This window comes from Aplysia californica, unplaced genomic scaffold, assembly GCF_000002075.1.
Source record: "Aplysia californica isolate F4 #8 unplaced genomic scaffold, AplCal3.0 scaffold00241, whole genome shotgun sequence".
NCBI lineage: Eukaryota > Metazoa > Mollusca > Gastropoda > Aplysiida > Aplysiidae > Aplysia > Aplysia californica.
Window position 1 is genome coordinate 316,695 of NW_004797511.1, and position 27,629 is coordinate 344,323.

A 27,629-nucleotide genomic window follows, 5' to 3' on the forward strand; every position below is an offset into this window, starting at 1 on the left:
TTTGATTGTAGACCTAAGCATAACTTGCTTATTAGAAGGAGGTCAGTCTGTTAAAGCGGGTTCTGTTGTTGTTATTGTTGTTGGGTTTTGGGGGTCTTTTTTATCTTTATTTGTTGTTTTTTAATTATTCTTTTTTCCCTTGAAGGTGTATTCGTCGTTCAGTTCAACACGAAATTTGAACAAAGATCTAATCCTATTTAAGATAGGATCGGAGACTTGGGTCTCAAACTTGTTATTGTTATTGTTGTTCTTGTTCTTGATGATGATGATGATGATGATGATGATGATGATGATGATGATGATGATGATGATGATGATGATGATGATGATGATGATGATGATGATGTTTTGTTTGTTTTGGGGGGTTTTCGCGAAGTTTAGACTCTTGACGATACTCAAGGTCGTTAAAAGTCTTTGTATTGTGGAATCTTGTGTTATTTACGAAAGCAAGTGACTGAAAAGTTGAGGTTTTTACAGGTGTGAATAAGTGGGGCGTTTAGCCTGCTGTTCCTCCATAGAGATTGTACCTCGCATCAGTCAGTGTGTTGTGTTTTTGGCTTTTTCGTTTGTTTGTTTGTTTGTTTGTTGTTGTTTGTTGTTTTTTTTCAAATGTATGAAGTCTTTTGAATCCGAACTGAAGATCCGATACTTAATAGGGCAGGGTTGTTGTGGGGGTTTTTTATATTATTATTTATGAGGGCCAATTGATACAAAAGTGAATACCTATAACTGAAAATTAAAAAGTCTGGCTATGTGTGTCTATTTCACCAGGGAACAAAAATCTGAGAAGCTTGTAAAATTAATTAGGTTCTGGTTTTGTTTCTTTATATGGCTTACAGATGTTACACACTTTTCCCGTACTACGTCAGATATCTAGGCAACCAATCAACTTCAGTAGTAACTTCCTGTGCAAGCCTTGGTAGAAACGGGGGAAAACAACATTAATTTTCGTTGCCTTCGAAAGATATATTCATTCACTATGAACTTTGACTAAAGTAGGTATTCAAATTGTAGGCGGTGTTTCGTTGTCTTCTAACTTACATTTATTATTATAAAAATACAACATGGATAAGTTATTCCCCACATTGTTCAATCATTGTTTATTTGTTGAACCTTACTTTCAATGAACTTTTTGTCGGTTGTTAGCGATCTTACTTTCTGATTATTTTATTGATTACATTGTTGTAGATCTAGCCTAGATCTATATTAGCCTACTAATACCAGTAGTAACTTTCTTAGGGATTGGGGTAGGATAGTTGGTAATTAGGGTAGTAATCTTTGGGGACAGAAGCGGATTATCCCAAGCATAAAAATTAAATCTGACATAGATCTAGACCTACTTCGGATGAGAAGAATAACCCATGTCTCGATATGGGCTGGATCCAAGCAGATCGGGTCAGCGGGGCCGAAGGCCCAGTCAGCGGGGCCGAAGGCCCCATCGCGTCCGATGAATGCGCGGGCCCACCCCGGTGTGGGCATGAGGCGAGGACTTCCCCCCTCCTGACCTCTCGCAGGCCGATAAAATCACCTAGGCCCGTGGTAGCTAACGGCATATCTGGTTGGGAACGAAATAATAATGTAAAAACATTTTTCGCCTCTCCTGTAAATGTGGGACCGGCCGCTGGCTGGACCATTCATTGTTTACGCACTTAACAATGGCAGGCCTCACACTCTCTGCCTGCACACAATAAATTATGGTTCAAGGAACAGAGAGCGAGTACAAACGTAACGAGACACAAGCACGAGACAATAAATGCTCTTGCACGACGGTAGAAGGGTTGTAAATTATTGAGACCAAATGGGCGAGGGCGTTAAATCATGCTTACTAGTTTAATAATTACTAGAGTAGCGACGGGGTTGTGCGACAGGGGGGTCAGCGCTGCAACCCTGTGGTATTCATCATGAACCAATTAAGATGTGCTAGAGTGTTCTCGCGTTTATCAACACCCGACAGCATCCTTTCCTGTGGCACGAGATCCTTGGTTGGTCGATGTGGTTGCTTACTGCATATACACAGAGGTAAATTATTTCCTGGCTTGCTGATTATGTATTCTAACAGTGCATCGACCTGCAGTTGTAAGGCTGTCAATGCATTTTATGAAGATGTGTATACTTGTACTACACACAAAGCAGTGTGTTGTGCGTGTAACATCAGTGCTAAGCAAAGCACGGAGCCGCTCTGCCTCTCTGAGGGGATGTATGGGGGGTAGGCGCGCAGTGCCGACATCCGACATGGTGTCTGGTATGGCGGGGTTTCGCGTCTCAGACTTCTGCAGCGAGAACAGGGTAATATTCTATTGCCTCAAGTTCCACAACAGCCACCTGACACAGCCTCTGGACCAGCGGCTCAGCCGGAAACAGCTATGACGGGATTTACCAAGTCAGGGCAGTTTCCCTACAACCCTGACGTTGTCCTCACAAGTGACAAGCTGAACCCAGCTGCACCTTCACAAGGTCCCCTGGCCCTACCCTCCACTTGTCACCCACCTCTTCTGCCTCTGCCCCATCCACGACGTCACAAACTCGTCATCGACTCAAGGAAATATGCTCCATGAACTTTAAGCTTGGGGAGGAGAAAGGGGAGCTGTACCCCAAGATCAACCTCGACTACAACATGTGGTCCAGTCTGATGGACAATATTGAACAACCGGCTCCTCCACTCCCCCAGCCATCAGCAAGAGCCCTGTAACCCCAGACCCCCTCCAGGCAGACGACCATGGACAAGGTGTTCACTTTGCCCCCAGATGTTTAAAGAACAAGGCCGTTAGAAAGCCTCAGCCACCTGTGCCATTGTCCATCAGTGGAAATGACAAGAAAGAGATGATACTCAAGAAGAAGAGGTAGGCGGAAGAAGAAAAGCAGCAGAAGGAAGAAAGGAAGAAGCAAAGGGAGCATAGGAAGATGGAACAGCTAGCGCAAGCTGAAGACAAGAAGGAATGTCAAAAAGAAGGGGAAAAAAAGGGGGAGCAGGCAAATCGAAGGAGAAAGAGGAGGAGAAGAAGAGGAGAATTCAGGAGAAGAAGATGAATGCTTTGGTTGTGGCCTCACAGAAGAAGAAAGAGGATGAAGATTCTTCTGACTCGGGAGAAGAGCCGGTGTACGACAACAGCTCCGACGATTGTGGGAACTTTGGTGGGTGTGGAGCCACCCCCGCAGGACAAGTAATGCACACCCAGTGCATGCTCTTTGGCAACTGGTAGCTCGCCAACTGTGTCAAACAGATGGACCTGAAGGACAAGACTCAGGAAGACCTGGATGCCATGGACATCGAGCTCTTTTGCTGTGTTGACTAATCTCCCCATACCAATTTGTTTCATACAATTAGTGTGAACAATATCTTTGTTTATCAATGTGCAATTAGATCCACTTGTATCTACTTTGCAGTTCTTATATAATTTAATTAATGATTTTCCTAGTTATCGAGATTAACTAATAGATTACTGTTTCCATTGTAAGTGTTGGCTTCTGTTATTTTTTGTTTTCTTTCTCTTTTGCTATACATAAAAATTGAGTGCCACTTGGAACTAGCTCTTGTGTAATTTGTAAGAATATTTCCTCCTTTGTGGTTATAAAATCATACGTTAGCCTATAAGATTCATAATAAGAAGTTATTAGGGTATGTTGCAAGACCCGCCCTATCCTATCGCGCAGCCTCTCCTTAAAATGCGCCACCCTCAAGCAGGAACGCGCCCCCCGCTCATTGTCGCACACACCCGCCCTCACTTTGCCTCACAAATACCACTACTGAGGGAGACAGGCAAACGAAGCAGGCATAGCGCCCTGGGCCGACGATAGCAGACGAAATTTGCTTCTCATCAGTTATTGTGTGGTTACCTCCTCTCTCACTGGGAACTGGCAAGGTCACTTTTTATGCTTAGGGTAGCACAGACACCACTTCCTCTACTCTAGACAATCCAAGCTCTTTTCTTCACTTTCTTTTTTTTCTTTTATTCTTTCTTTTTGTTTTTTTCTTTGTTTTTTTTTTCTCTTCTTTCCCTTTCTTCTTGAACATTTGGAGTTTGGAGCCAAAAAAGAGCCAGAGAGCCAAATGAAATTCTGCGGGCCAGACACGATCCAAAAGAGCCAAATTTCTGGGATTTGGGTCCAAACTGACAACCCTGACTGTGACTATTCAGACACGAACAGTGACGAACATGATGCTGTGGAGCATCAGCCCTGACCCCTCTCCCAGGGTCATGCTTCTAACCTCAGCCCTGATCCCTCTAGGGTCATTTCCAGTGAAACGAGGGGGTGAGAATAGCAAGACATGGGTTATTCTCACCCGGGATGAGATCGAATAACCACTTCCTATGTGGAATGCCAGCAAAAAGGCTACACTTTCCCTTTAAAATTATTGCTCTGTCTCCTACTAGATCTAGATCTAGATTCTAGATCTAGATCTAGATTCTAGATTCTAGATCTAGATTCTAGATTCTAGATCTAGATTTCCATATCAGCAAAATTTTAGTAATTCTCAAACCTGAAGGTCAGGAGGCAGGTTGATATAGATCTATGCATATTTGGCTTGTTTTCTCTTAATGATACATTTGCCAATAGCTGGACCATGTCAAACCAATAGCTATAAGACTCCAGTGCATGCAAGAGAGTTAAAATGAAATGTTTTGAGTGTTTTGGTGAATTTAGTTTCTAATTTCTTAAGGAAAACATGTCCAAAATTGTGCAGGAAAGTGACATTTTTATACAAGGAAAAAAAAACATATGTAAAATGAAAACTTCTATTTTAAAAACAAATATGCTGGATATGGTCTCTACAAAGAACGACCAGTTCTAATATATATATGGGCAGAAAATGTTTAATATTGACTGAAGATTAGATTGACAATATTGTATCCAAGTCCAAGTACCCAAAGTTCCCCAATCTTTTCCTTCCGTTGACGATATGCTTTTCTCTCTTAGGAGTCCCTCACATGTCAAGCCACACTTGTCAAGTTCCTTAGAATGTTCTCACATTACCACAAAGTTTGTCAGCAACTAAGTGGCAAAGAGAATATATCCTCTTGCAGGGCCTTCTATGACAATGATGATAAAAGCTACTGATGCGGAGCTGGGCACAAATGTTAAACATCTATTTCCAGTGCTTATACATTGTATATATATTTGAACTTCTATTTTATGTGAAATGAATTTAGTTTTCTATTTTCTTTTTTCATTTTTACCCAGCTTTTTGGGGTTAAAGGCCAACAAATCTGTCAGACAATGCGGCGCGGCTGTCCAGGAAGAAAGGTACACAACATTTTATTTTTTTTGGTACCCATGTGTGTTGTGTGCATGTGAGTTTTTGTATCTTAATCTATCTGTGTGTGTGGGTTCATGTTTGTGTGTGTGTGTGTGTGTGTGTGTGTGTGTGTGTGTGTGTGTGTGAGAGAGAGAGAGAGAGAGAGAGAGAAAGAGACAGAGAGAAAGAGAGAGCAAGAAATATTGAGATACCACAAGGCAATGGGGTGTCAGGATACTCTTCTTCTATGCATATCATGTATTCTATTAGCAACAAATGAAAACTTAATGGATTTTGTATTAATTTGTTCAAAGCATTTGTTTATTTTTTGAGAGATGTACAATTATTATTTCTTTTTTTTACTCCTGTCATCTACGGAGCAGATGCATCACAACCATTTTTGTAACTTGCTGTGAGCATGATTTTAAAAGTTGTTTTTTGTCAAATGATTTTGATGTAGGGAAGCTTGTTGGTGAGTGTGTGAGTGATGGATATGTATCGGAGTTTGATAACAGATGAATACTGAAACAGCGGTATGGGTTATAATTATGTAATACATTATATAATATGATGTGCTTCATTATATACTAGTAAAAGACCTATACCAGGAGAGTTTAATGAAGTCTTTGAAAGCTCTGTTCATTGAGCTTGATTTAATGTTTCTGGCTATAATTCAAGTTTTCTTGGAGTTTCACATTTCTTCACTAGATGAATATGCAGCGTGCATAACTTCTTCATTTCTTGATCCTGGTTTTTTTATTTCTTTTCTTTTCTGTTCAGAACTATGCTGGTAAGATGTTAGTTTCAAAAACTGTTCCTGTTCAATTATGACTATTGTTAATTTAAAAAAACTCCCCTGTATTTCTACAAGTGGGGTTGAATTATTTTTATTTCCTGTTAAGTGATTCCCAACAATGTATGAAATATTTCAGTCCCTTAAATTAATCACGTAAAAGTAACTGATAGAAGGGAAGTATCTGAACACCAGGATTTCAGGAATTTTAGGGCTTGGTTTGGTTGCTGTAAATCCTTATGTCATTTGAAACATTAAACCTTTTCTGGTTAAAAATGTACACAGCATGCAACCTGTAGCAGCAACATCAAGCTCATTTTCTCTTTTGAATATTAAATATTTTGAAGGAACCCTTTTAAGAAACTGAAAACAAGTTTTAAGTGCATTGACACTTGGGACAAATCAAGTATCTCTTGGAACTGGGGTTAAAAAACGAACCAGGCACTTACAGACAGTTTCCTGTACCACTGCATGTTAAGTTGAGAAGGTGCATGTTTTATCACATGCTACTCATATGATAATCACAGAGTGTAAAACTTACCATAATAATTAGCAACATACTGAATAATATATTTTAATAGCAATTGAATTTTTTGGTGTTTGTTCAGTTTCATTTTACTGATATTAAATGATCATTTTCCAGATGACAGTGATTACCATATGTGAGGTGTGCAGACAAAATGAGTTACTTCTCCGATTTTAGCTTTATGGAAATTGATACATCAACTTTATAGGTGAAGTTTGTACAATTTGTAAGTATGGAATGATGAAAGACACGGTAGACTTGAACAAAAATGGCATCAATTAGATATCTATAAATCTGACCGCAGTGTCGATTTTGGGCCGATATCTCCATTCTTGGTCAGCAAGAAGTAACTCATTTTGTCAGCACACCTCACATATGTGTATTGGTGTACAATATAAAGTTGTTTCCAGGTTTGGCAATGCATTCAAGATCTTAATCAAACCCATATTAGTTTTAGCATTTGCTATTCCCTTTTCATTACCCTTTGACATTATAAATTCTTTCATCAATTTTTTGGTTTCACTTTATCTCTTCAGACTCAGACACTCTAAGTGAGTACCATATCTGTGGTGTCTGTATTATTTTTCTTTTTTATCTATTCTTTGATAGGTTATTTGTATAGGCCTACAGATCCACGTTCCATCCAGCCAATTTACTCATTGTTTGCTGTATTATGTACTGGCCTAGTCCAGTTATGATACTGTAGCAATTGATGTCGCTCCTGTTTCATATCAAATGTGCCTGAGATATATGTGGGAAGTTTTTCGTGGAATAATTTGAATGCACTAAGACTGACAAAGTTTATCCTATGATTAATGCCACAGTGCACATATTTTTTAGATATAGCGTTGATACGAAATTGACAGTGAATGAATGATAAGTCGTTGAGTGTATCCATTGGGACGCATCTCTCATGAGAACAATATAAAGTATTACCAGTAATTTCAGCTTACCTCATTTTGTACCTTTCTTATCATTTATCAGGTTCTGGCTCAGATGATGACAGTAAGTATTTAAATTAATTTTTACTTAATTTTTGTACTCAGAAAAAGGCAACATTTATTGAGGAGTATTTAGAGCTTAAAGCAAAAGGTATTGTCTGAATACAGTACTTGTGAAGTCTAAACACAGGTGGCAGGTGCTTTTTCTTTCCTATCGAACAGCTATCGTCCCTCTTTCTCCTCATTTTTTTTTGTGTGTGTACGGTATTCTCTTATAACACCTCTAATCTTCGGCACTTATATGAACTAATTATGTTGCAAGTGCCATAACACTCTTACTAAAACTAAAAAAAACCACACACTTCCTCTATGTCTCTCTCTCTCTCTCTCTCTCTCTCTCTCTCTCTCTCTCTCTCTCTCTCTCTCTCTCTGTCTCTCTCTCTCTCTCTCTCTCCTTTTTTCCCTCTCTCCTTTCTTTCTCTCTCTCCTTTATTTCTTTCTCTTTTCTTTCTTTCTCTCCTTTCTTTCTCTTTCCTCTGCTCACTTTCTCTCTCCTCTCTTCCTTCCCTCCCTCCTACTCTCTCTTTCTCTCTTTCGCATTCTCTCTCTATCTTTGACTCTCCCATTCTCCCCCACCACCCCACTCTTCCCAAGAACCTGAAATACACTCACTATTTATCTAACGATACTATTTTGGCTTCTAGCGTGCATAAAAGTCAGTTTCATATCTGCAAGTCAAAATGAGATTCCAAGGTACTGGTTTGCCCACATTGATTCTTGAATTTTTCATTGTTTTTTCTCAGCTTGCAAGCCAAAGAAAAAAAGGTGCTCTACAGCAGCAAGGTAAGTATGTGAGCCTGTGTGCTTTTAGAGGACCTACAAGCCTGTCTTTTGTAGAAAATCAGAGTATCGACTGAGGCAGTATTGCTGGTTTTTGTTGGGTTTTTGTTTTGTTTGTTTGCTTGTTTGTTTTTTTGTTTGTTTGTTGTTGTTGCTGTTTTTTGCGAGAGGGTTGTTTTGTTTTGTCTTTTGGTTGGGGTTGAGGGAGATATTTTTGGCTGTATTTTCAAATTCTTGAGCACAGTCTGGAAAGTAGGAAAAACTAAAGCAAAATCAAGGTTGGTTAACATGTAATGTCACTTTATGAAAATTTCCTGATTTACTGTGATTTGATACGAGACCCTAATATTATAAGAGAGAGCACTGAAGCTGATCTTTACATGTCTTATGTGAATATTGCACTTTAAATGTATGAAATATGATTGAATATGAATGAAAATTGGTGATGTTTGATGATCAATTGTCTTCTGAGTAACTTTTCTTCTATATCCTCTGAAAAAATAATCAAAGCACTCAGTAGGCTGTTTCCAAGATAATTTATGAATTTCTCTCGTTCACATCACATGCTTGGAGTTGACGGAGATGGTTGTTGAAGCAATATTGTTTCCGGTTTTGAAAATCTAGAATTTCTCGAATGTGGTTCCCCACATTACAAATTATGTACATCATCAGAATAACTGGGTAGAGCTCCAAAACTTTTTTAAAAGTTACTTTTAGAGTGCTGCAGATTCTCAAACTGTAAACTAGTCCTTGTTTACAAAGGGTCTAGACCATCTGAAGCCTTTCTGTTAAGGAGAGTGTAGTCCAGCTTCAGACAGTAAAGTGAAGTGACCCTCAATGTAACTGTTGTTTCATTGTAATGTTATACACAATGTGTTACTTCCCCTTAACACACTTTAGATTGTTTAGGAAGCTGGATGATCAAACTCTGCCTCTCAGAGCTGCCCTGAGCTGTACAGAATATGGTCGACCTTGTGATAAAACCGGATATTTCAAAACAAAGGTGTCTAACGATAAACCAATCTTTAAACACCTATAAAAACACTTTACCATAACACTGTAGACCTTTTTTCCTTTGAAAAATTGCTTTTAATGAAACTGCGTGGGTTAGACGGTTATGTCGCTCAAATTTTTCCGGATAAAACCGACCAACCCTCAGTTTTGTTGTTTGGCCGGTTTTATCAGGAAGCCACTGCAGGCTTTGAGTGCAGCCAAGCCGCACTTGCCGGTAACATATTTGATCTGTTGTTTCAATTGTCGTGATTTTTGTGTTGCATTGTATCATCATCATCATTATCGGAAGAAGAAGAAGAAGGAGGGGGAGGGGGATGAGGAAGAGGAGGAGGAGGGAGGAAAAGGAGGAGGAGGAGTATGAAGAAGACGAAGGAAGAGGAGGAGGACGATTTTGTTGCTAGAATTAGCTGCTGCCATTTCAATGCTATGGAGTCAATTCGGGCAAGAACGGCAGTCACAAAGCTGAAAATTTGCTAGAAGTGGAAGAAACAGAACACAGCAATGAGTCTATTAATTACATTTGAAGTAAAAGAACAGGAGGCTTGAAGAGTAAGGGAGAGCAGCAACAGCAACAACGACAAAAACAACAACTACAACAACAACAGTAGTAGCAGCAGCAGCAAGCCTTTAGAATTTATGACAGTGTCTGACACAGTACTATTGACACTTGATGGCCGTTCAAATGCCTGGAAAAAAGTAATACTAAGAAAGAAATGAAAGCAGAAAGACACACAAAAACTCCGCTACCTCAGCAATGGTTTGAGTGACGTTGGTTACATAATAATATATCATTATTATACAAACAGACTTTGTAAGCATCAAATAATACACCAACTTTCTTCAAGGCACGTGGCTTGACAACAAACTACTTCATTGAGTTTTCTCAACAATATAAGAGCATGTCTGTCTCACTCTGTGTCCCATGGCTATAACAAGGCAATACGATAAAAAGTAAAATTGTTTAGAAAGACTCTACAATAATCCAATTTGACTTGATCACTTTCAAAGCTTCTTACTGAGACAGTTTCATAGTAATTGTGGTAGCATTGTGGTACGACAGCCTTTAACTCCAGATGTTTATACGGGTTGGCAGTTATCTTCAATCTGTCTTTGCAGAGAGGTCCAGCAGTAACTGTCGTACATTGGGTGTTCAGCTTTCTTGGTCGTTGCAGCGCCATTCATCACCAAAGTTCAGCTTGTACTGAATTTTAAAGATTGGAGTGTACTTTGATGCCTGCAAGTCAGTGACAGTAGGATCACCAGGTTTTCTCCCAGGGCGGATCGTTTAGTACTCTCTGACCTTTGCGAAATCTTTGAGAAAACTGTGGCCCAGGTACATAACTTCATAGAACCTGGGGATGCATCTGGCTTGGAGCATGATGTTCACGTAGTCCATTGGGATGTACATCAGTGCGTTTTGGAACGATCGCCCAATAGTGCCATGGACTGAATCCACCTCCATTTGGGTATGGCCCTTGGTGAGAATTTCTGCTCAACTGTGATGTCAAGCTCTTTGACCAGCGAGGCCATTGTACTCACCAGGGTGGCATTTTTGTTTTAGTAGTTGCACCAACACTGCAGAAGATGAAGTGGTTGAAGTCAGTCACTTGCAATATCAGTTAGTGAGTCAGACATGATGAAAACTTTTGAAGCTCAGACCAACTTCACTTTCATCCCCGACATATCACCTGGCGTCTCTGGTGGCAAGATCCTAAATCGTAAAATTATGTACAGCCAGTTTTGTTTTATAATATAAGGTGGGTGTCAGTGATGGTACCAGGAGAACGCAGTGGATCTCCATACAAAGGACACACACTTTTTGCTTTGGGTTCAATGCAGCCTCCCTGTCTTTCTCCTTCTCTGCTCGAGCTGCAGGTTTCCTCATATTCATAATTAAAATTATTGATGAGCTGTATATTCTGTTTCTGTGAGTTTTCCAGTCAGACTCGAAGCTGGTGCAAATGTCGCACTTGTCTTTCTTGGTTGAAAGTAAACCCAAATTGTTTTTCTTGAACATTTGGCTGAACACTTGATAGCTCAATGTTTTTTCTGTCTCTCTGCACATTTCTCCATGTATACTCCATGCAGATCTGACGTTTTCTGGATTGTCATCTGCAGACAGGAGGATATCTTCGAAAGTTAGTCAAAAATTACTTTTTATGGAACAACTGGTCATCCTTGGCTCTCTCGTGAGTGGCAATGATGTGTTCTTGGAGGGCTCTTGTTTTTTTCGGAGAAGCTACTTTAAATAGACCAGTGGGTGAGGCCTCTAGTGTTCATGAAGATTGTTTTACAAACAGGAATTCTTTGACCGTTGACTCTTTTAAGTGGCATTGAAGGGTGTAATTCTCCTTGGGTTTACACTTGCTGTGTAAGATCTCTTTTTGTCTATCTTGTTTATCATGGCATACACGTAGGCTCTATTTTCTTTCCAAGAGAGTGACCAGTGATGTCATTGCATTTTGCACCAACCAGTTTACAACTGCAAAGGACGTTAAGTTCACACCCCGCTCGCTTCGTGCCTTGACAGGTGTAGAGGCATCCCCAGTTCTTTCAACCTCTTCCTTTTGTTACCATTCCAATCGTTTTCATGCCGTGTCCTTTTTGCAGAGATTAATGGTGACATAACTGTTGTTTGATCAGCTGGTGTGACATTTGCTTGGTCATGTTGACCACTTTCCATTGTGTTGAGGGTCAGAGGTGACGCAGAAAGTGTGGCATCATCTTATGGGATGTTATAGTGTTCTGTAAGTTAAGGTTTGATAAAAGCATTATATTATGATACTGAGAAAATAATCCATACAAAACACAAACGGAATGAACTTTCAAAGACAGTTGAAAGATGTTTCAGAAGGTAATGACTGCAATAGACACTGCAAATATAAAAAAAGCACTTTAAAAAAACAAGGAACGGTGTGCTGGACAGGTCCCACATTGTTTTTGAGTTAGTTAGTAAGGAATGAAATGCTAATGACTTCGTCCATTCAATTGCGAAGGAAAATATTATTAAGAGAAGAGAGAGTAGTCCGAATAAGGGAAAATGCCTTCATAATTCGGTGACTTTCCGGTACAAAGACAAAGAAGAACATGTGGACAGAAAAAATAGTTTCATATAAAACAAAATCCATGAAGGGGCATTTGAAATACCAGCATTGTCACGAGATAAACAGTTCTGTGGGAACAGTTTGGGATTTTAGTCATTAATAACATTATCAGCAGCATTAAAACGAAGAAAAAGAGGAAACAACCAGATCTATTTAACTCCCCAATGAAACCAACAAGAAATATTACAATATTCCTTTTTGGAGAGCTCCCACGGTTACGTGAGCGAATGCAGGACTATTACAGGTCTGAATCTGATGTCAAACAAAGTCCTGAGAGGAGTCGAAGCCGGGGTTAGTCAGTAACGTAGAACGTGGCCCCTCATTGTTAGCGCGACAAAAACAGCCAACCCTCATTTCCTCTCTCGCAGGTGGGATAGTCGGTATTATCGGGCTAAAATCCGACGGGGGCCGGGTTATACAGTTTAATTTCTAATGTTTTAAAGGCATTTCTAGACAAAATTTAGATCTGTCTTTGAGTGAGCATATGAAATGGACAATTTACTATCGATAGGGCCAATAAAAAGTTTTTTGGTATTTTGTGGGTTAGTCGGTTTTATCACCAGGCCGATGATATATTCTTTATCTGAAATGTTAGAAAGGCATGCAACAACATGCCAACTCTCTAATATGCAAATCCACCTTTTTGATTTGTGTTTGATGATTTAAAATATGCTGCCACATATTGTTTGGTCTTCTGCTAATTAGACATATATGTGTCCTCTTTGCCCTTAAAGAATGAAGGTTCTTATATGCTTCCTGAATTCTTATTATTTCATTGTGTTCAGTACCTGGAGTTGCAAGACCTTGAATAGTTTGGCATGTATAACATGGAGGCAGGTGCTGCAGATGGTCCTGTATTTGGCATCAGTGCTCTTGATACTTGGTGAGTGATTGTGTAATTCTGGGTGTTGTGGCAGTTGGTAAATTATTGTGTAATGTTGTGACAATTGGTAAATGATTGTGTAATGTGTTATCTTGTGACAGTTGGTAAATGATTGTGTAGTGTTGTGTTATGCTGTGACAGTTGGTAAATGATTGTGTAATGTTGTGACAGTTGGTAAATGATTGTGTAATCTTGTGACAGTTGGTAGATGATTGTGTAATGTTGTGACAGTTGGTAAATGATTGTAAAATGCGTAATGTTGTGACAGTTGGAAATGATTGTGTAATCTTGTGACAGTTGGTAAATGATTGTGTAATGCGTAATCTTGTGACAGTTGGTAAATGATTATGTAATGGTGTGATAATTGGTAAATGATTGTGTAATGTGTAATGTTTTGACAGTTGGTAAATGATTGTGTAATGTTGTGTTATGCTGTGACAGTTGGTAAATGATTGTGTAATGTTGTGACAGTTAGTAAATGATTGTATAATGTTGTGACAGTTGGTAAATGATTGTGTAGTCTTGTGACAGTTGGTAAATGATTGTGTAATCTTGTGACAGTTAGTAAATGATTGTATAATGTTGTGGCAGTTGGTAAATGATTGTGTAATCTTGTGACAGTTGGTAAATGATTGTGTAATCTTGTGGCAATTGGTAAATGATTGTGTAATCTTGTGACAGTTGGTAAATTATTGTATAATGTTGTGACAGCTGGTAAATGATTGTGTAATCTTGTGACAGTTGGTAAATGATTGTGTAATGCGTAATCTTGTGACAGTTGGTAAATGATTGTGTAATGTTGTGACAGTTGGTAAATGATTGTGTAATCTTGTGACAATTGGTAAATGATTATGTAATGTTGTGACTGTTGGTAAATGACTGTATAATGTTGTTACAATTGATAAATGATTGTGTTATGTTGTGACAGTTGGTAAATGATTGTGTAATATTGGGTGCTGTGACAGTTGGTAAGTAACACCTTTAATCTTCGGCACTTATAATATGACCTGATTGTGTTGCAAGTGCCTTAACTCTTTATTTCCGAGGGGAGTAAACCCACTATAGTGGGGCCTTTTTAGGGTACTAAGTCTGAAAATGATGAAAACGTCACTAAATTGGTCATTAAATCAAAACAAGTGAACCTATTTTGATAGTTTTTTATTCAATGAATGAGATCCCAATACAAGATACCTGTTTTTTGCTATTGCTGAAAAGTAATTTGATGTCGAAGTCGCCATAAAGGAGTGTGCCTGAGCCACTATCAACGGCTCATTGGCACAGCGTTTTGGACTGCGAATTGCTGGGAGCGGCTTGCCGGAGATAAAAATTTAAATCTCTTACTAAAACATCATGTTATGTATGTAGCTGGATGTAAAGATCTAAAAAGTAGCATGTTTGCCCAAAATGAAATATATATGTATTTGTATTAAGTTACGACTCCTGTTAACAAAGCATTATTTCTCTTTTTTGCCTCTTGCAGCATTCCTGTATATGTACAGGGGATCATTGATGCACATTGGGGTTTTGGCCCTGAATGGTATTTTACCAGCTTCTTGGCTAAAGGTAATTAAAAGTGGATGGTTGGCGGGTGTTCTGTTGTGGTTTGCTCCTTCTTTCCTGTCAAACATCTATCGTGCTTATTTGTTCTTTGGATGTTACTCTCTAGTCACACTTCTAATATGCAGCACTTATATGACCTATTTGTGTTACTAGTGCAATAAAAATCCTGCTTGAACTAAAACTAACAGGTGATTAAAAATTACAGCTATTAAATGTCTATCAAAGTACCATATTACATGTTAAATTCTCATTCTTTTAAACGCTTGTTTCAAAATCTAATACTTGACATTTTGAATAAAAATTGAAGATTGAAAAACAGTTGTTCTGTAATATTTGTATAGATTACTTACAGAGTAATTTGTCTTGCTCCTCTAAAGATAAATTCATCCATCTCTTTAGAGGAATAATTATTGTTTCTATAAGCTGGTTGTTATTCTTTTACAGTACATATATATATATATACCTTTATTGATACTGAATATCTACACACAAAAAAAGCACTTTTTAAATCTCTACGTGTATGAATGTATTGGTGCAATTTATGTTTGTGTTTTTCAATTGTGTATTGTGAGTGTTGGGTGGGGAGGGGAGGGAATGCCAAATGTAGGTTTTACTCTTTTTGTTTCTCTTATTTGTTTTTGTACTCACTCTGGCTGTTTCCCTGAGCTAAATGTCCATTATTGTGTAGATATTGTGTTTCTGTTTACAAAAAAAAATCCCCACAAATGCGTATCTTGCATCATTCCACCTGAATGGTTCCTGTTTGTTTGTGGGGTAGACAACCAATGCCATCGTGGATGAAGCTCTGGCCAAATACAGCGCTGACCGCTTGGGTGTAGCCGACTATGCTTTGGAGTCTGCAGGTGGGTATGTAGAAGAACGTGAGGAATGGTTGGATTTTTCTCAACAGTCTATATGACTGTTGTTGTGTCAATGTCCTTCTCTTTACTCAAGCTAACAAACACAAGAGCTTGGTTTTGTCCGACATAATATGTCATTTTAAAAAAGGATTCATTAAACGAAAACTCAGCCAATACTGCCGATTTGATTCAGTTGGGGCTGGCCAGATTTTCCTTCATGGAGGTACTAATTTGATTTTGAAAGTCAAAAAGTCAAATTTGTTGAATTTCATCATACTTTTCTGAAATAGTAGCTTTCGCCCTCCATGAAGGAAAAATCAGGCTGGCGCCGCGACTAAATCTAGTTTGTAGTGTGCACTGGGTATTAGATTTTGATCACAATCATTTCATTATATCCCCCTGTCACAAGTAAAATGAGCATGGATTTTTCTTTCAAAAGCAGCAAAATGCCACTTTGTATTTTTTTAAATTAGAAAGTCAAACAATAATTCAAATAACTCTGGCTAATGGCTCTGTGGAGGGGTAGAAGTGAGAATAATTTTGATGATTTTGCATTGTCTTTAATATGGTTTTTGTGTCACAAAGAGACCTATATTATACATATCATAGGATCAACTTTAAAACAATTTGACTGTTTATGTTTTTAGTACTTTGGATTGTTGTCACTGACGGGACTGAGTCAATTTGGCGAAGATCTAGGAACACTCCCATAAAGAATCAAGTGGAATTATACCCCACTTGGTGATTTGAACCCAAATGGGCCCGCACCACAGTTTAACACGAGTCATTTTTTACAATGCGTGCATGGATTTTTTTAACACTGAATATCTGTACACATAAAAGCAGTTTTTTACTGCCTACATGTATCAATGCATAGGTGCAGTTCATGACTATGTTTTTCAATTGTGTATTGCGGATGAGCTACAGCTGGTCTTTGTATATATATTGCTTGGAATGGAGGAGAGTAGTTTTCTGAAATCTCAGCCATTCAACTTGATAGAGTTGCAGAAGTAAGATAAATGCGTCGTTGAAGAGCACTGAGGGTAGGTTCGACTTCTTTTCTTTTCCTTTGTTGCTACTGTTTGGCTATCTTGTTTTTTTCCAACACTTAATGATGGGTATAGCGTCTATGTGCTTCTCCTCAAAGTTAACCCTCTCCAGAAGTTAGTTTTGTTTTTGTTTTATGACCTTTTTTGTCTTGTCTTTGGGACAGAACAAATACAGATAGTCTTGGTTTTTATCTTAGATTGTTTTTAGTGTGAAGAAAACTGATATTGTCTAAAGGACTTTGTCCTCGCAACCCTCTTTGACTGTGACTTTTGCAGGTGGCTCTGTGCTATGCAGCAGTGACACGTACTACTCCAAAAGTGGTGCCCTCTACAGTGTGTTTGGCATTCCGGTATGGTACCACTCTTCCTCTCCGCGGGAGGTGATTCAGGTGAGGGCTCGGTTTATTTTAATCCAGGACATGTCCTTATGGCTCCCATGCTTATGTGGAGCATCGTGGTGAAATCATGCGCTCGTCAAATAATGAAATCGAAGAAATTGGCGTTTTAGAGTCCATGTGGCAATTTTTATCCTATTTTTGTTTTTTAACTCAACATGTTTAATTTAACCCTAAAGATTCTGGTCCCTGATAAATGTTTGCCCTATAAGCGCAATCCCGCGCGGCGCTCCACAGCTGGTCGCTGATCAGTCGTCGTCCCACGCGGGCAACGCATTTCGTTTAGTGCGGGTGCGTCAGTCTGCTTGTGCCTGTGTGTCCATCTGGAACTTACTGCATTGTTTTGCAACGCGAGGCGTTGGTAGAGATAACAGAGCGTCAGTTGAGACATTCATCCAATGAAATATGAGCATTTTGACCCAGTTAGACACTTGAGGGACTCAAAAGGATATTCTGGAAATAGGACTTTCATCTTTCAATGCAAACACCTTTCCTCACTTTTCAAACGATCTAATTCTTACACCAAACGTTTTTTCCTGATGTAAATAATCATATTTGGTGGGGGGGTTTTAAAACCATTTTCCTACCAGAGGGAGAAATTTGAGAGCAACTGAATAAAAAAAGTATTAGGAAATTATCCCATTTTTTTCCTCTTTCGAACGATAGCTGATAAGCAACTGTTCGCAAGTTCATTCATAATAGGTGTGAAATCTGGAAAAGTTATTCGATTTGGTGTAACTTCCAATCTCAGCGTCTCTGATCAACCGACGAGGAGATAATGGGATTATTCGTGTGATCGTAACACTTATTCATTGATCGTTTCAGTTTGCTATAAAAGATGAGGTGTTTCCCTGAACTGCTGCGGCACGCTCGCGTGACCGGTGTCTGACCCCGGCGCTCCGCGGCACAAGCTCGCGGGCGACGTAAGTGGGTCATTGATCGATAAGAGCCCTCTTCCGGTTAACCCCGCAGGACTAGAGTTAAGGTCCATTTAAAAACATATCTCTGTGTGGATTTCACTGAAAAATTTAGATTTAATCACTAATTTTACCTCTGAAACCAGGCGACCCCCACCTCCTTCAACCGCAAATTTCTCAACTTCTATTCATGATAGATGAGTATTCATCACCGAAAGCAAGACAAATGGACAAGCTTTAAAATGATACCAATAACTCCACATGTCCAAAAATTGAGTAGCGCCTGATTCTGCCATGTCATGACACATAGGTCTACATATTTACATATCAACTACTTTGTGTAAGATTCTGCCATATGCCAGTTTGAAAAGTAATGTTTGATGGAGTCTTACCCTGAGCTGTCAATATGTGTACTAGTTAGATTGTTTTGCAAGTTTCAAAGAACATTGTCCCATCATGCACAGTTGTATTGTAATTGTAAGCCTATAGCTAAAAATATGTCGCAGAATGTTTCATGATAAAGCAGGTAGTGGGTGGGTGCTTAGTTTTATATAGCGTTATCCTTCTAGTTTTAATTGGTGCACTATTGATTTTATTTTTTCTGGTGCAATGTGGCTGTTGTCAAGTAGCTTCAGCCTGATAGCATACAATGGTAAAATTCAAGTTGTGTAATCTAGGAAAAGGATTTGTGGTAGTTACTACTGTTCTCAAGGTCGTGTTTCTTTTGCATGTGTCTCATCCTTCTAGGAAAACATTGCAGATGGTTGGTGCATGTTGTTGTGTTGCTCCTGCTTTTTTTCAGCTTTGTTATTGTTATTTTTCTACTTCATTATGAGTACTACTCAAGAATCCTTGTTAGATTTCCTCACAACTTGGTGCAGCTATGGCAATGTAGAATAGAAAATGACACTTAGGAATTATCCTATTGATCATGTCCTGTAGAGAATTTCACTCAAATGAAAACTATTTTACATGTGAACTTGCTGTTTTTCCTTTTCTTTTCTCTCAAGACAGTTTGTAGGTATTCTGGTGTGGTTTGCTTCTTCTTTTGATCAATGTAACTGTAATCTCTTCTTGTCCCTCGCTGAATATGACAAGTATTATGACTGGCTCATCATGGACAACTGGCGTCTGGGGTGTAATGGTTTGACTCTTTTGCCGTTGCACACAAGAGACAGGAGTTTCATTCCACAATGGGAAAGTTATTTTTAGATCGAAAATCTCATTAACTTGTGAGAATGTTTTTATCCCACCCATCCGGGGTTGGTATGAACCAGGTTGAAGCAGGCCCCCTCCTTACTAAATGATCTAAATTGTGTTTGTGATAGTGTAAAAAGTTTATAAATGGGCAATCATCTTAGAAGTCTCCTCCTTTCCTATCAAACATATGTCATCCTTATCCCTCCTTCTTTTTTTTGATTTGTCACTCTTTTGTAACACCTTTAATCTTTGGCGCTTAAGTTACCTAATTGTGTTGCCAGTGCCTTAAAACTCTTACTTAAATATCAAACATTAGAAGTCAAGCTCTCTGTCTTCCCTTCTCTCTGCCAGCCAGAGGTACAACCCGGCAAGTGCTGGGCCATGCACGGACAGAGTGGCTACGTGACCATACAGCTGGCCATGCCTGTGGTGGTCAGCGCCATCAGCCTGGAGCATATCCCTACGGAAGTGGCCCCGTCTGGTCGTCTGGACTCGGCACCCAAGGAGTTTGTCATTGTGGTGAGGAATGAGACGATGAGGATAATGATAGTGATAGTACTGATGATATTTCTGTATGAAAAGCATGGTGGCCTGGTCTTTAACAGTAACTCCCGAAAAGTGTGTCATTGTGGTGAGGAATGAGACAATGATTATGATAGTCATTTCTGTATAAATACTTCTTTTCAGTTTTAGTAAGAGCTTTACAGCATTTGCAACACAATGAGGCAGACTGGAGGTGCTACTAGAGAGTAACATACAAAGAAGAGGAGGAAAGATAAGAACAATAGATGTCAGATAGGAAAGAAAAAGCTAACCACACCAGAGCACCTGCCAATCACCCACTCTGTATAAATAGGAAGGTGATTTAGTTGTTTCCAGTAATAAAGGAGATGGTTGGTGGGTGCTCTGATGTGGTTTGTTCCATCTATAATCTTTTCAGTGCTTTAGTATTTTAATCTACTACACAAAAACATGCATGGTTCTCTGCTTTTTTATAGCGATTATCTCCTGTATTTGAGTCATGTTGCTATTCACCATACTTTGGTGACTCAGTGATGTCATTCGTGCTAGGTGGACTGTTGACTTGATGATATCAAAGTTGTGGGCTCAAATGTGGCCGACAAGTCCAATGCAAAAGACTCAAACTCGAGAACAGAGGGGGCAAGTGAAGGTGCTAACTGTTTAGGTAAATATTGAGGCTTTTTGCAGCTCTCGTGCAGTGGTGAGATGGTCACGGCTATCTGTGTCAAGGTTTTTATGTGCTAAGATGGTCTGAACATGCCAAGCAGTGTTATCCTTAGTGCTGTGCTCAAAGTATTAAGGAGCAATATTACCCAGCTTCAGGTGTTCTCTGACACTGTCAATGGCTATCTGTCTTTTTGGGGGACCAACAGTTTTGTGGCCATCGTCGGTGTGTATGCCATAGTAGATCTTGCACCTTGCATGACATTTTCCCGGCGTCCGTACAAATGACATAGCCAGTCCAACTGAGTTGGGCATTAATGATCATGACTTCAATGCTGGTCCTCCCCGCACGACCGAGCACTTCCAGGTTTGTCACTATGTCCAGTTAATACACAAGATTGACCGCAGGAATTTAAACCATGTGTGAAACTTCTAAAGCTGCCTAATGTGTCTCCCGTATACTGTCCACATCTAACAGCCATACAAAAGTGGGTCATGTGGACAGAAAGAAAAATAATTATGTATACGACAGAAGATTCTTGGATTTTTGTGATCCCTTTTATCATGGAGATTCTATATGCACACAAAACTGTATGGATACAAGAGTTCCTCTTACTACAAGTAGGATTATAAGAAATATAAGATTGTTGTAAAATCAGTGCATTTGTCACTCTGACTTCGTCATATTTATTCCTTTTGTTAACAGAAAATTGTAGCGTGCATCAATTCTTTTTTTACATTTCCTTTTCAGGGTAAAGAGTCTGAAATGACGTCTCCTGATGTTTTGCTTGGTCATTTTGCCTATCAAGTTGGAAATGGACAGCCTATTCAGTTGTACGATATTAAGGTCAGCAATGATTTAGTCATATTGTTCAATGTACTAAGTCTGCCAGACCACAAGACTCCTACAAAAAGTATTACAATTAAATTAATGTTGGTATAAAATACCTCAAACAAAGGTAATTCTCAATTCGACTTAAGAATTTAAAGTAAAAGCTTCCAAATTCCTGGACAAATCCGAAAATCCTGATTTCTGAAATTGTCCAGATTTTTGCCCAACTTTGTACTAGACCATATGATCCGCAATTTTTGAGTCTCCGTGTACCTGTTTCCTTGGGGTCCGAAAAGTTCCAGATTTTTTCTGTAGCCAGTTGGCGCATCTGTACAGTGAGCGTTCCCTTTTCTCCTTTGCTCTTGTATCTTTTTGCCTCACAATAACATATCCCTTATAATGTTTTGTTCCCATATGACAATAACTTATAGAGTGTCTTCTTCTCCTCTCTATATTAAAATAAATTTGTCAACTTTTTGTATGCTAAGGAACATCACATTCCAACCAAACAATTTATGGAAGATGTTTTAAACACAGTGGAACTTTCTCTAATGGCCACCTGCATAAAACAATCACCTGTACAAACGACCTCTTCTCGTTTATCTCCCTTGAGCTTTTTCGACATTATAATGACACTGCATGAGACGGCCACCAATCTAAGGTGGCCTCTTTTTTTCTCGACAGTGGGGTGGCCATCTTTGACAATTTTGACAGTATTCTTACTTTACGGCTCTGAGATTTTAAAAATAATTTTTGACCCATTATTTGTTCGTTGTCTTTAAGGACCCATTCTGCACCCGTCAGACAGTGGACTACAGTAGTTGCGGTCCAAACCAAGAAGTGTTTCGCATCATCACCCTCAAGGTCCTCAGTAACCATGGCAACCCAGACTTCACCTGCATCTATCGGCTCCGGGTCCACGGGAAGCCATTGAGGCCAGTCCTGCCGGCTATTGCCGGGCCAGACCACTGATCATTCTGAGCTAGTTGTTGCCTTACTGAAGGAAGAATAGATTTTGGTCTCCTACTTTTCGATATACTGCTGATTGGGTACCAAGTCTTTCTCAAGATTTATGCTGTGTACAGAATCTTTCAGCATTGTCAAAGAGTGAAAGAAAAATAATGTACACCTGTCCAATTTTTCAGAATTATTTTTAGTGGCTATTGCCTCTCTGGCAAGACTTTCCCCAAATGATGCCTGTTTGACTTCGTTGATCTTGATTTTTTTAAGTGTGTGGGTTTGGCTTTCTTAGTCACATGCAATTATTTATAACCACAAAGTGGCATTTTTGGTGTTTCTAGGGAAAGTAATTCAAGATAACTAAAAACCATATACACTAAAAAGTTATAGGTGATTTGTTTAGTTAAATCTCGCATGCTCAGGACTCTTCTTCTTCTTCTCTTTATGATAGACTTTTATTGCCTTTTGCCAATTATCACATTCTGTATCACAATACTGTAATAATGCTAGAGAAAATAACAAATGCCTGAAGATCAGAATCAAAACTTCAGTACGTTTTTATTACTTTGTCCATGAGGGGTCACAGTTGATTTATTCTGATACAGTTTTGTAAGCATACATGGGCCACTTTTTATTTGTTTTTAGTCAATTGCACAAACCCCAGAGCTGACTAGTGGAATAGACGTACTGTCCACTTAGAACCAGAGTCAATCCTTTCTTTGTGCATTCTACCCAATGAAACATGGCTGTTAAAAATGTGCTTTCTCATTTGATGAGTGAAATTAGGCACTTAAAAATCTGTGTGCATATTTGATGAATTGAATTTTCTCAAAAAGCTGTTCAGACTCTAAAAGCAACTGTTGATGCCATAGGTTGACTCCTTTCTTATCAACTGCTGATTGTGCTCTTCGGCTGCAGCTTTACAAGTAGCAGGTGCTGCATTTTAAGAATGGTACAGATTTTTTAATCAAATAATTGCATACCATTAAATCGTCTCAAAGCAAAGACAACTTGCCAATTTAGCGATACATGAAAGCAAGTGTAAAGTGTAGTGCCATTTCTGAGTAGCTTCCTCTTAAGTTAACTGAAGTATAATGTTGATCTAATGGTTTAGGTATATGCACTATTGGCACTCTGATTATGGACTCATTTAATGAATTTTCTCCGGTTTTAAGATGTCTTTTTCAGGAATATTGCTATTTTGAAGACCATTTTAGCCAAATGAAAATAGCTTTTTTTGATAATTTAGTGGTAATTTAAGAAAAAAATGTTATGAGGTACTGCTCCTCTTCCCCAAAGGTAAATATCTGTAAGGCCATTTTTTATGCTCATTTCGTTCTGTTATGGATTTCTGAAGCAGTTGGTAATTGTTTACAATTTTATATTAATTGTGAACAAGTCAAAAGCCATGTTGGAAACGAAGATTTTATAGATGATGTTTAAGATATTATTTTTCTTTTTAGGCTCTTTACTCTTTTTAAAGAATTCTTTGCTCTGTTTTGACATTCAAATAAATATAATTGTGAAAGATGTATTCAGTGCTTTTCCAATTCCTGCAGGCATCAGTGGCTATTGTAGCGGAGTGATAATGAGAAACATTTATTAATGTCTCAAGGACAGATGCATCCTGGTCAGCCCTGTGCATCAGCATCTACCGATAATAAATATATATGTTGGCAAAATCAAAAGAGGTGCCACTCTTTGATTGGGTATAAAATCCAGGAAACTGTCGAATGGATTGAGCAGCTGTCCTAAAACAAGTTCTTCGGTCTACTGTTCTGAAGTACCAGTCTTGAGCTAACATTGTTGTAGCCCTTGAGCAACCAGTTCTGTGTCAGTCTTGAGCTAACATTGTAGCCATGGGTGATTGACGGGTGCTCTGGTGTGGTTTTCTTCTTCTTTCCTATCCAACATCTATCATCCTTATCTCCCCTTCTTCTTTTTTATGTTTGTTACTCTCTTGTAACACCTCTAATGCTCATATGACCTTATGCTGTTACGAACGCCGTAAAACCTATACTTAAACTAAAACTAACATTGTAGCCGTTGAACAACCAGTTCAGTGTCAGTCTTGGCCAGGCCCAGTGACAACGTACTGTTGTCTCAATAGCTGGTAGTGATAGTGTTTCTGCTGATGTTGAATGTCGTAGCAACAGCAAAAACACAGCATGAAGTGAGCCAATGGTTCAATTTCTCCGATGTTAAGTTAAACCTACCATCCGGGTGACAATGGTCAGATGTTGTGGCATCTATTTGGTAAACATAGATAAAATCCACTACATGGTCAGGATATGATGTAGCCAATTTTCTTTTTTTATTAATGTGGATGCAGTGAACACTAATTGAAGCACCAAAAGGTAATTTTTATAACATTACCTACTTTAGAGTATTTAGTATTATTCAATTGAAGGATAAAGCGTAAAGACTCAAAAGTCTAGATTTGTGTTTTACAGCGCTCGCAACGACATAAGGTCATATGAGCGCGCGGACACACCTTACATTTTCATTTGGTAGGAAATTTTGAATTTTGCCCGGGTGGCGACCAAAGCCTACTCTTATCGATTTTGGACCACCAAGGGATCTTTAACATGCGCAACTAGCACATGGGACCTCCGAGATTTTTCGCCCTTGGCCCAGAAGGCTAGGTGTACATCTTTCCTACCATAAGATCAGGGGTGTGGCTGAAAGACAGCAGTAAGAAAGAGCCAAGGAGTAGCAGTAGAAAGGCAGCAGAAAGAGTCGGGAGCCCAGTGGAGGGGGAAAAGGGGGTGAGGGGGTGGGGGAAGAAAGTGGAGACAAAAGCAGACGACAGAAAATTGCAAACGAGAAGGAAAGAAGGTGAAAAGAGACTATTTTAGAGAAGAAAATTCGTCCGTGGCTACCCAGATTCGAACCCGGGACTTTTGAATGAGAGGGGAACACCTTAACCTCTTGGCCACAGAGCCCCTATTCAACTCTCTCTCTCTCTTTTTTTTGGTCCATTTCTCTCCCCCCACCCCTTTCCTCCCTCCCTAAGAAGTAATAAACTTCACCAAAAAGTGCATTGACAAAACAATATGACTTACATTATACATGCAGTTGCGAACGCTGTAAAACCTCTACTAAACCTTAAAATACATTATACATTTACCCATCACACAGATATTTAAGGTACACATCAGAGAAGAGTCAAAATTTTTCTTGTCACTCCCAAAACGTTCTCCCTCAGCCCTGTTTATGGAGGGAACCCAGCGAGGATCCTCATTCATGATTGCTTCCTTTGTGTTCAGAAGGATGTAACATTATATTGGTCATTATATAGGTTTAATGCCTCTTTCAAAACTGTCAAGTTATTTAAGAGGCGGGACCTCCAAATTTAAGGTCCAGTCTCTGATAGGATCAAGCCAAAATGGGCAAGGAACCTTAATAACTCCTCACAACAACTCAAATTTGGAACACTCTGATGGGGATTTGAACCGTGGCCATCCACTCGAAAGCACAAGTGGGATAACAGTGTGCCCACGTTACACTAAACAGCAACAAAAGCGATGATGTTATGCTCAGCAACTTGGCACGATGAGAACTAAAAGATCATCACAAACAGTCAAATAGATTACTGCCGTCTGCTGACAAAACAGCTGTTTTTAAAATTCACAGTAGTTTCGAGAAAAAAAAGGCATTTTGTCAGCCTAACCATTAAAAAGTAGGCGTTCTTCCGAAATTTGAATTCTAATTTATTCAAAAACTAGTTACAGTTTCACCTTGATTTTTTCACACAAGTAGGGTAACTGATCAGGCTATCGATTTAGAAAGAAAAAAAAACTACATTGGCGTAAAAAATGAAGACGGCGTTTGTCAGCCGCCGGCAGACCAGAAACTATACAGTGGGGACCAATTATATTATAACAGTAAAAAAGTTCTTTTATACCTGGCATTTTGACATACATGATCGGCCCAGGCCCTATCAGTGGTCCAATCATTGACTAAATCGAGTAAATCTTATTGCACACAGACAGACTGGACAGCAGAAAAAAGCAAACGCAGCAAAACAACCTGCATCTTAGCGAATTGTTGCACCTGCCTGACCCACAGTAGGTCTTAGAAGTTGATTGTTTGCATATTTTGTGATGTCTCATACCCCACTTGCAGGGGATGGAGGGGGAAAGCTGGATACACTTTGAGGTTGAGACAAATCCAGTCAAAGATTAAGTGTTTCCTTGGTTTGGCACCCAATTGTCACATTGTCTCTCCTTGGGATGGCGAGACTTGTAACAGGAATAATATTATGACTGATTGAAAAGTAGCACAATAGACGCTAGATCTATTGTATACCCATGTATGTTCCTTTTCCTACGCAAGGTAACTAAACGAATTCAATAACAAACAGTTGTAAAGCGCACAAATTATATGGTGTAAACTCGGCAGAGTATGGATTTGCATTACATATATGCAATTATTATTGTTACTAATGATACCCCCGCATTTCAATTTATATTTAGTCAACCTCCGAGACTAAGAATAGAGGATACTATTACTATTAGATAAAAAGGAAGATAAAAAGACAGGGAAAAAATATCACTGAAAAAGAAAGGGGCAATGATAGATAAATCAGTAGTAAGTAATCTGTTTGTATTTGTATTAAAGATGACCCCAATTCATTAATCATTAGTAACAGTTTCTGTTACTTGATCCCGGTCTATAATGGGATTCAGAAATAACAGGGGTATCACATCAGTCCTGTCATATAGCCAGGGCCTACTATAAGCAAACGTTAAAGAAGTGTAAGAAGCAGACTATAACAGAGCAATCACCTAACAAACTCCTGAAACAAAAGGAATACGCATGGCAAAAATTTTAGTTCACATACTTTATTGCACGTTTATGTACAAACACTAACAAGAAATACATTTAATACTTGCACATACAGTTAACAAGGCAAACCAGCTAGTACATCTTTTTGCTTCTGAAATCTACAGACTATGATCATTCCAAATACATCATGTGTATGTTCAAGCTAAACACACTGTGTAGATTATTTCTACTCTTCTTTCTGTACTGAGACAAAGCACACCTGCCTTTCAGTAAGTAACTACTACATATAGTTCTTGTGTTGTACCAGAAGCCTCTGTCAGCGAAAAATTAATTTATAACCGGGTACCTTGGGAATGTCAGGAGGCAGGATATATGCCTTGAAGAATGATGATAATGACCGGTCAGTTAGACAATACACAGAGACGACCTAAAGTACCACTTCAGAGTCCAAAACAATGCATCCCCTTCAGTCAGGCTTACATAGGTTTGAGTTTGAAGAGCAGCTCTGAGCCTAATGTACAAAGTTGAGGTTGCAGAAATGTT

The 27,629-nt window shown here is 39.0% G+C and overlaps 1 protein-coding gene across 3 annotated transcripts; it reads left to right on the forward strand.

The window, feature by feature from the left end:
• Nucleotides 1-886: 886 nt before the first annotated feature.
• LOC101862655 (SUN domain-containing protein 2) lies at nucleotides 887-23,827 on the forward strand. 3 transcript variants are annotated; one of them, XM_013083558.2, is made up of 13 exons: nucleotides 887-995; nucleotides 5,182-5,244; nucleotides 6,017-6,026; nucleotides 7,092-7,106; nucleotides 7,540-7,560; nucleotides 8,300-8,339; nucleotides 13,240-13,337; nucleotides 14,818-14,900; nucleotides 15,676-15,760; nucleotides 17,083-17,195; nucleotides 19,670-19,837; nucleotides 21,255-21,350; nucleotides 22,119-23,827. In XM_013083558.2, the coding sequence occupies exons 2-13, from the start codon at nucleotides 5,218-5,220 to the stop codon at nucleotides 22,305-22,307; spliced, it is 945 nt and encodes a 314-aa protein (XP_012939012.1). In that variant the 5' UTR covers nucleotides 887-995; nucleotides 5,182-5,217; the 3' UTR covers nucleotides 22,308-23,827. The 3 variants fall into 3 exon arrangements, with proteins under 3 accessions (XP_012939012.1, XP_012939013.1, XP_005100293.1); XM_013083559.2 differs by lacking the exon at nucleotides 7,092-7,106; XM_005100236.3 differs by lacking the exon at nucleotides 6,017-6,026 and having other exon boundaries at nucleotides 900-995.
• Nucleotides 23,828-27,629: the final 3,802 nt, after the last annotated feature.

Coding starts and splice junctions, on each gene's coding strand:
- LOC101862655 (XM_013083558.2), top strand. CDS start 5,218: ATGCGGCGCGGCTGTCCAGGAAGAAAG. Junction 13,338..14,817: donor ATCAGTGCTCTTGATACTTG/GTGAGTGATTGT, acceptor TGCCTCTTGCAG/CATTCCTGTATATGTACAGG. Junction 19,838..21,254: donor CCAAGGAGTTTGTCATTGTG/GTGAGGAATGAG, acceptor TTTCCTTTTCAG/GGTAAAGAGTCTGAAATGAC.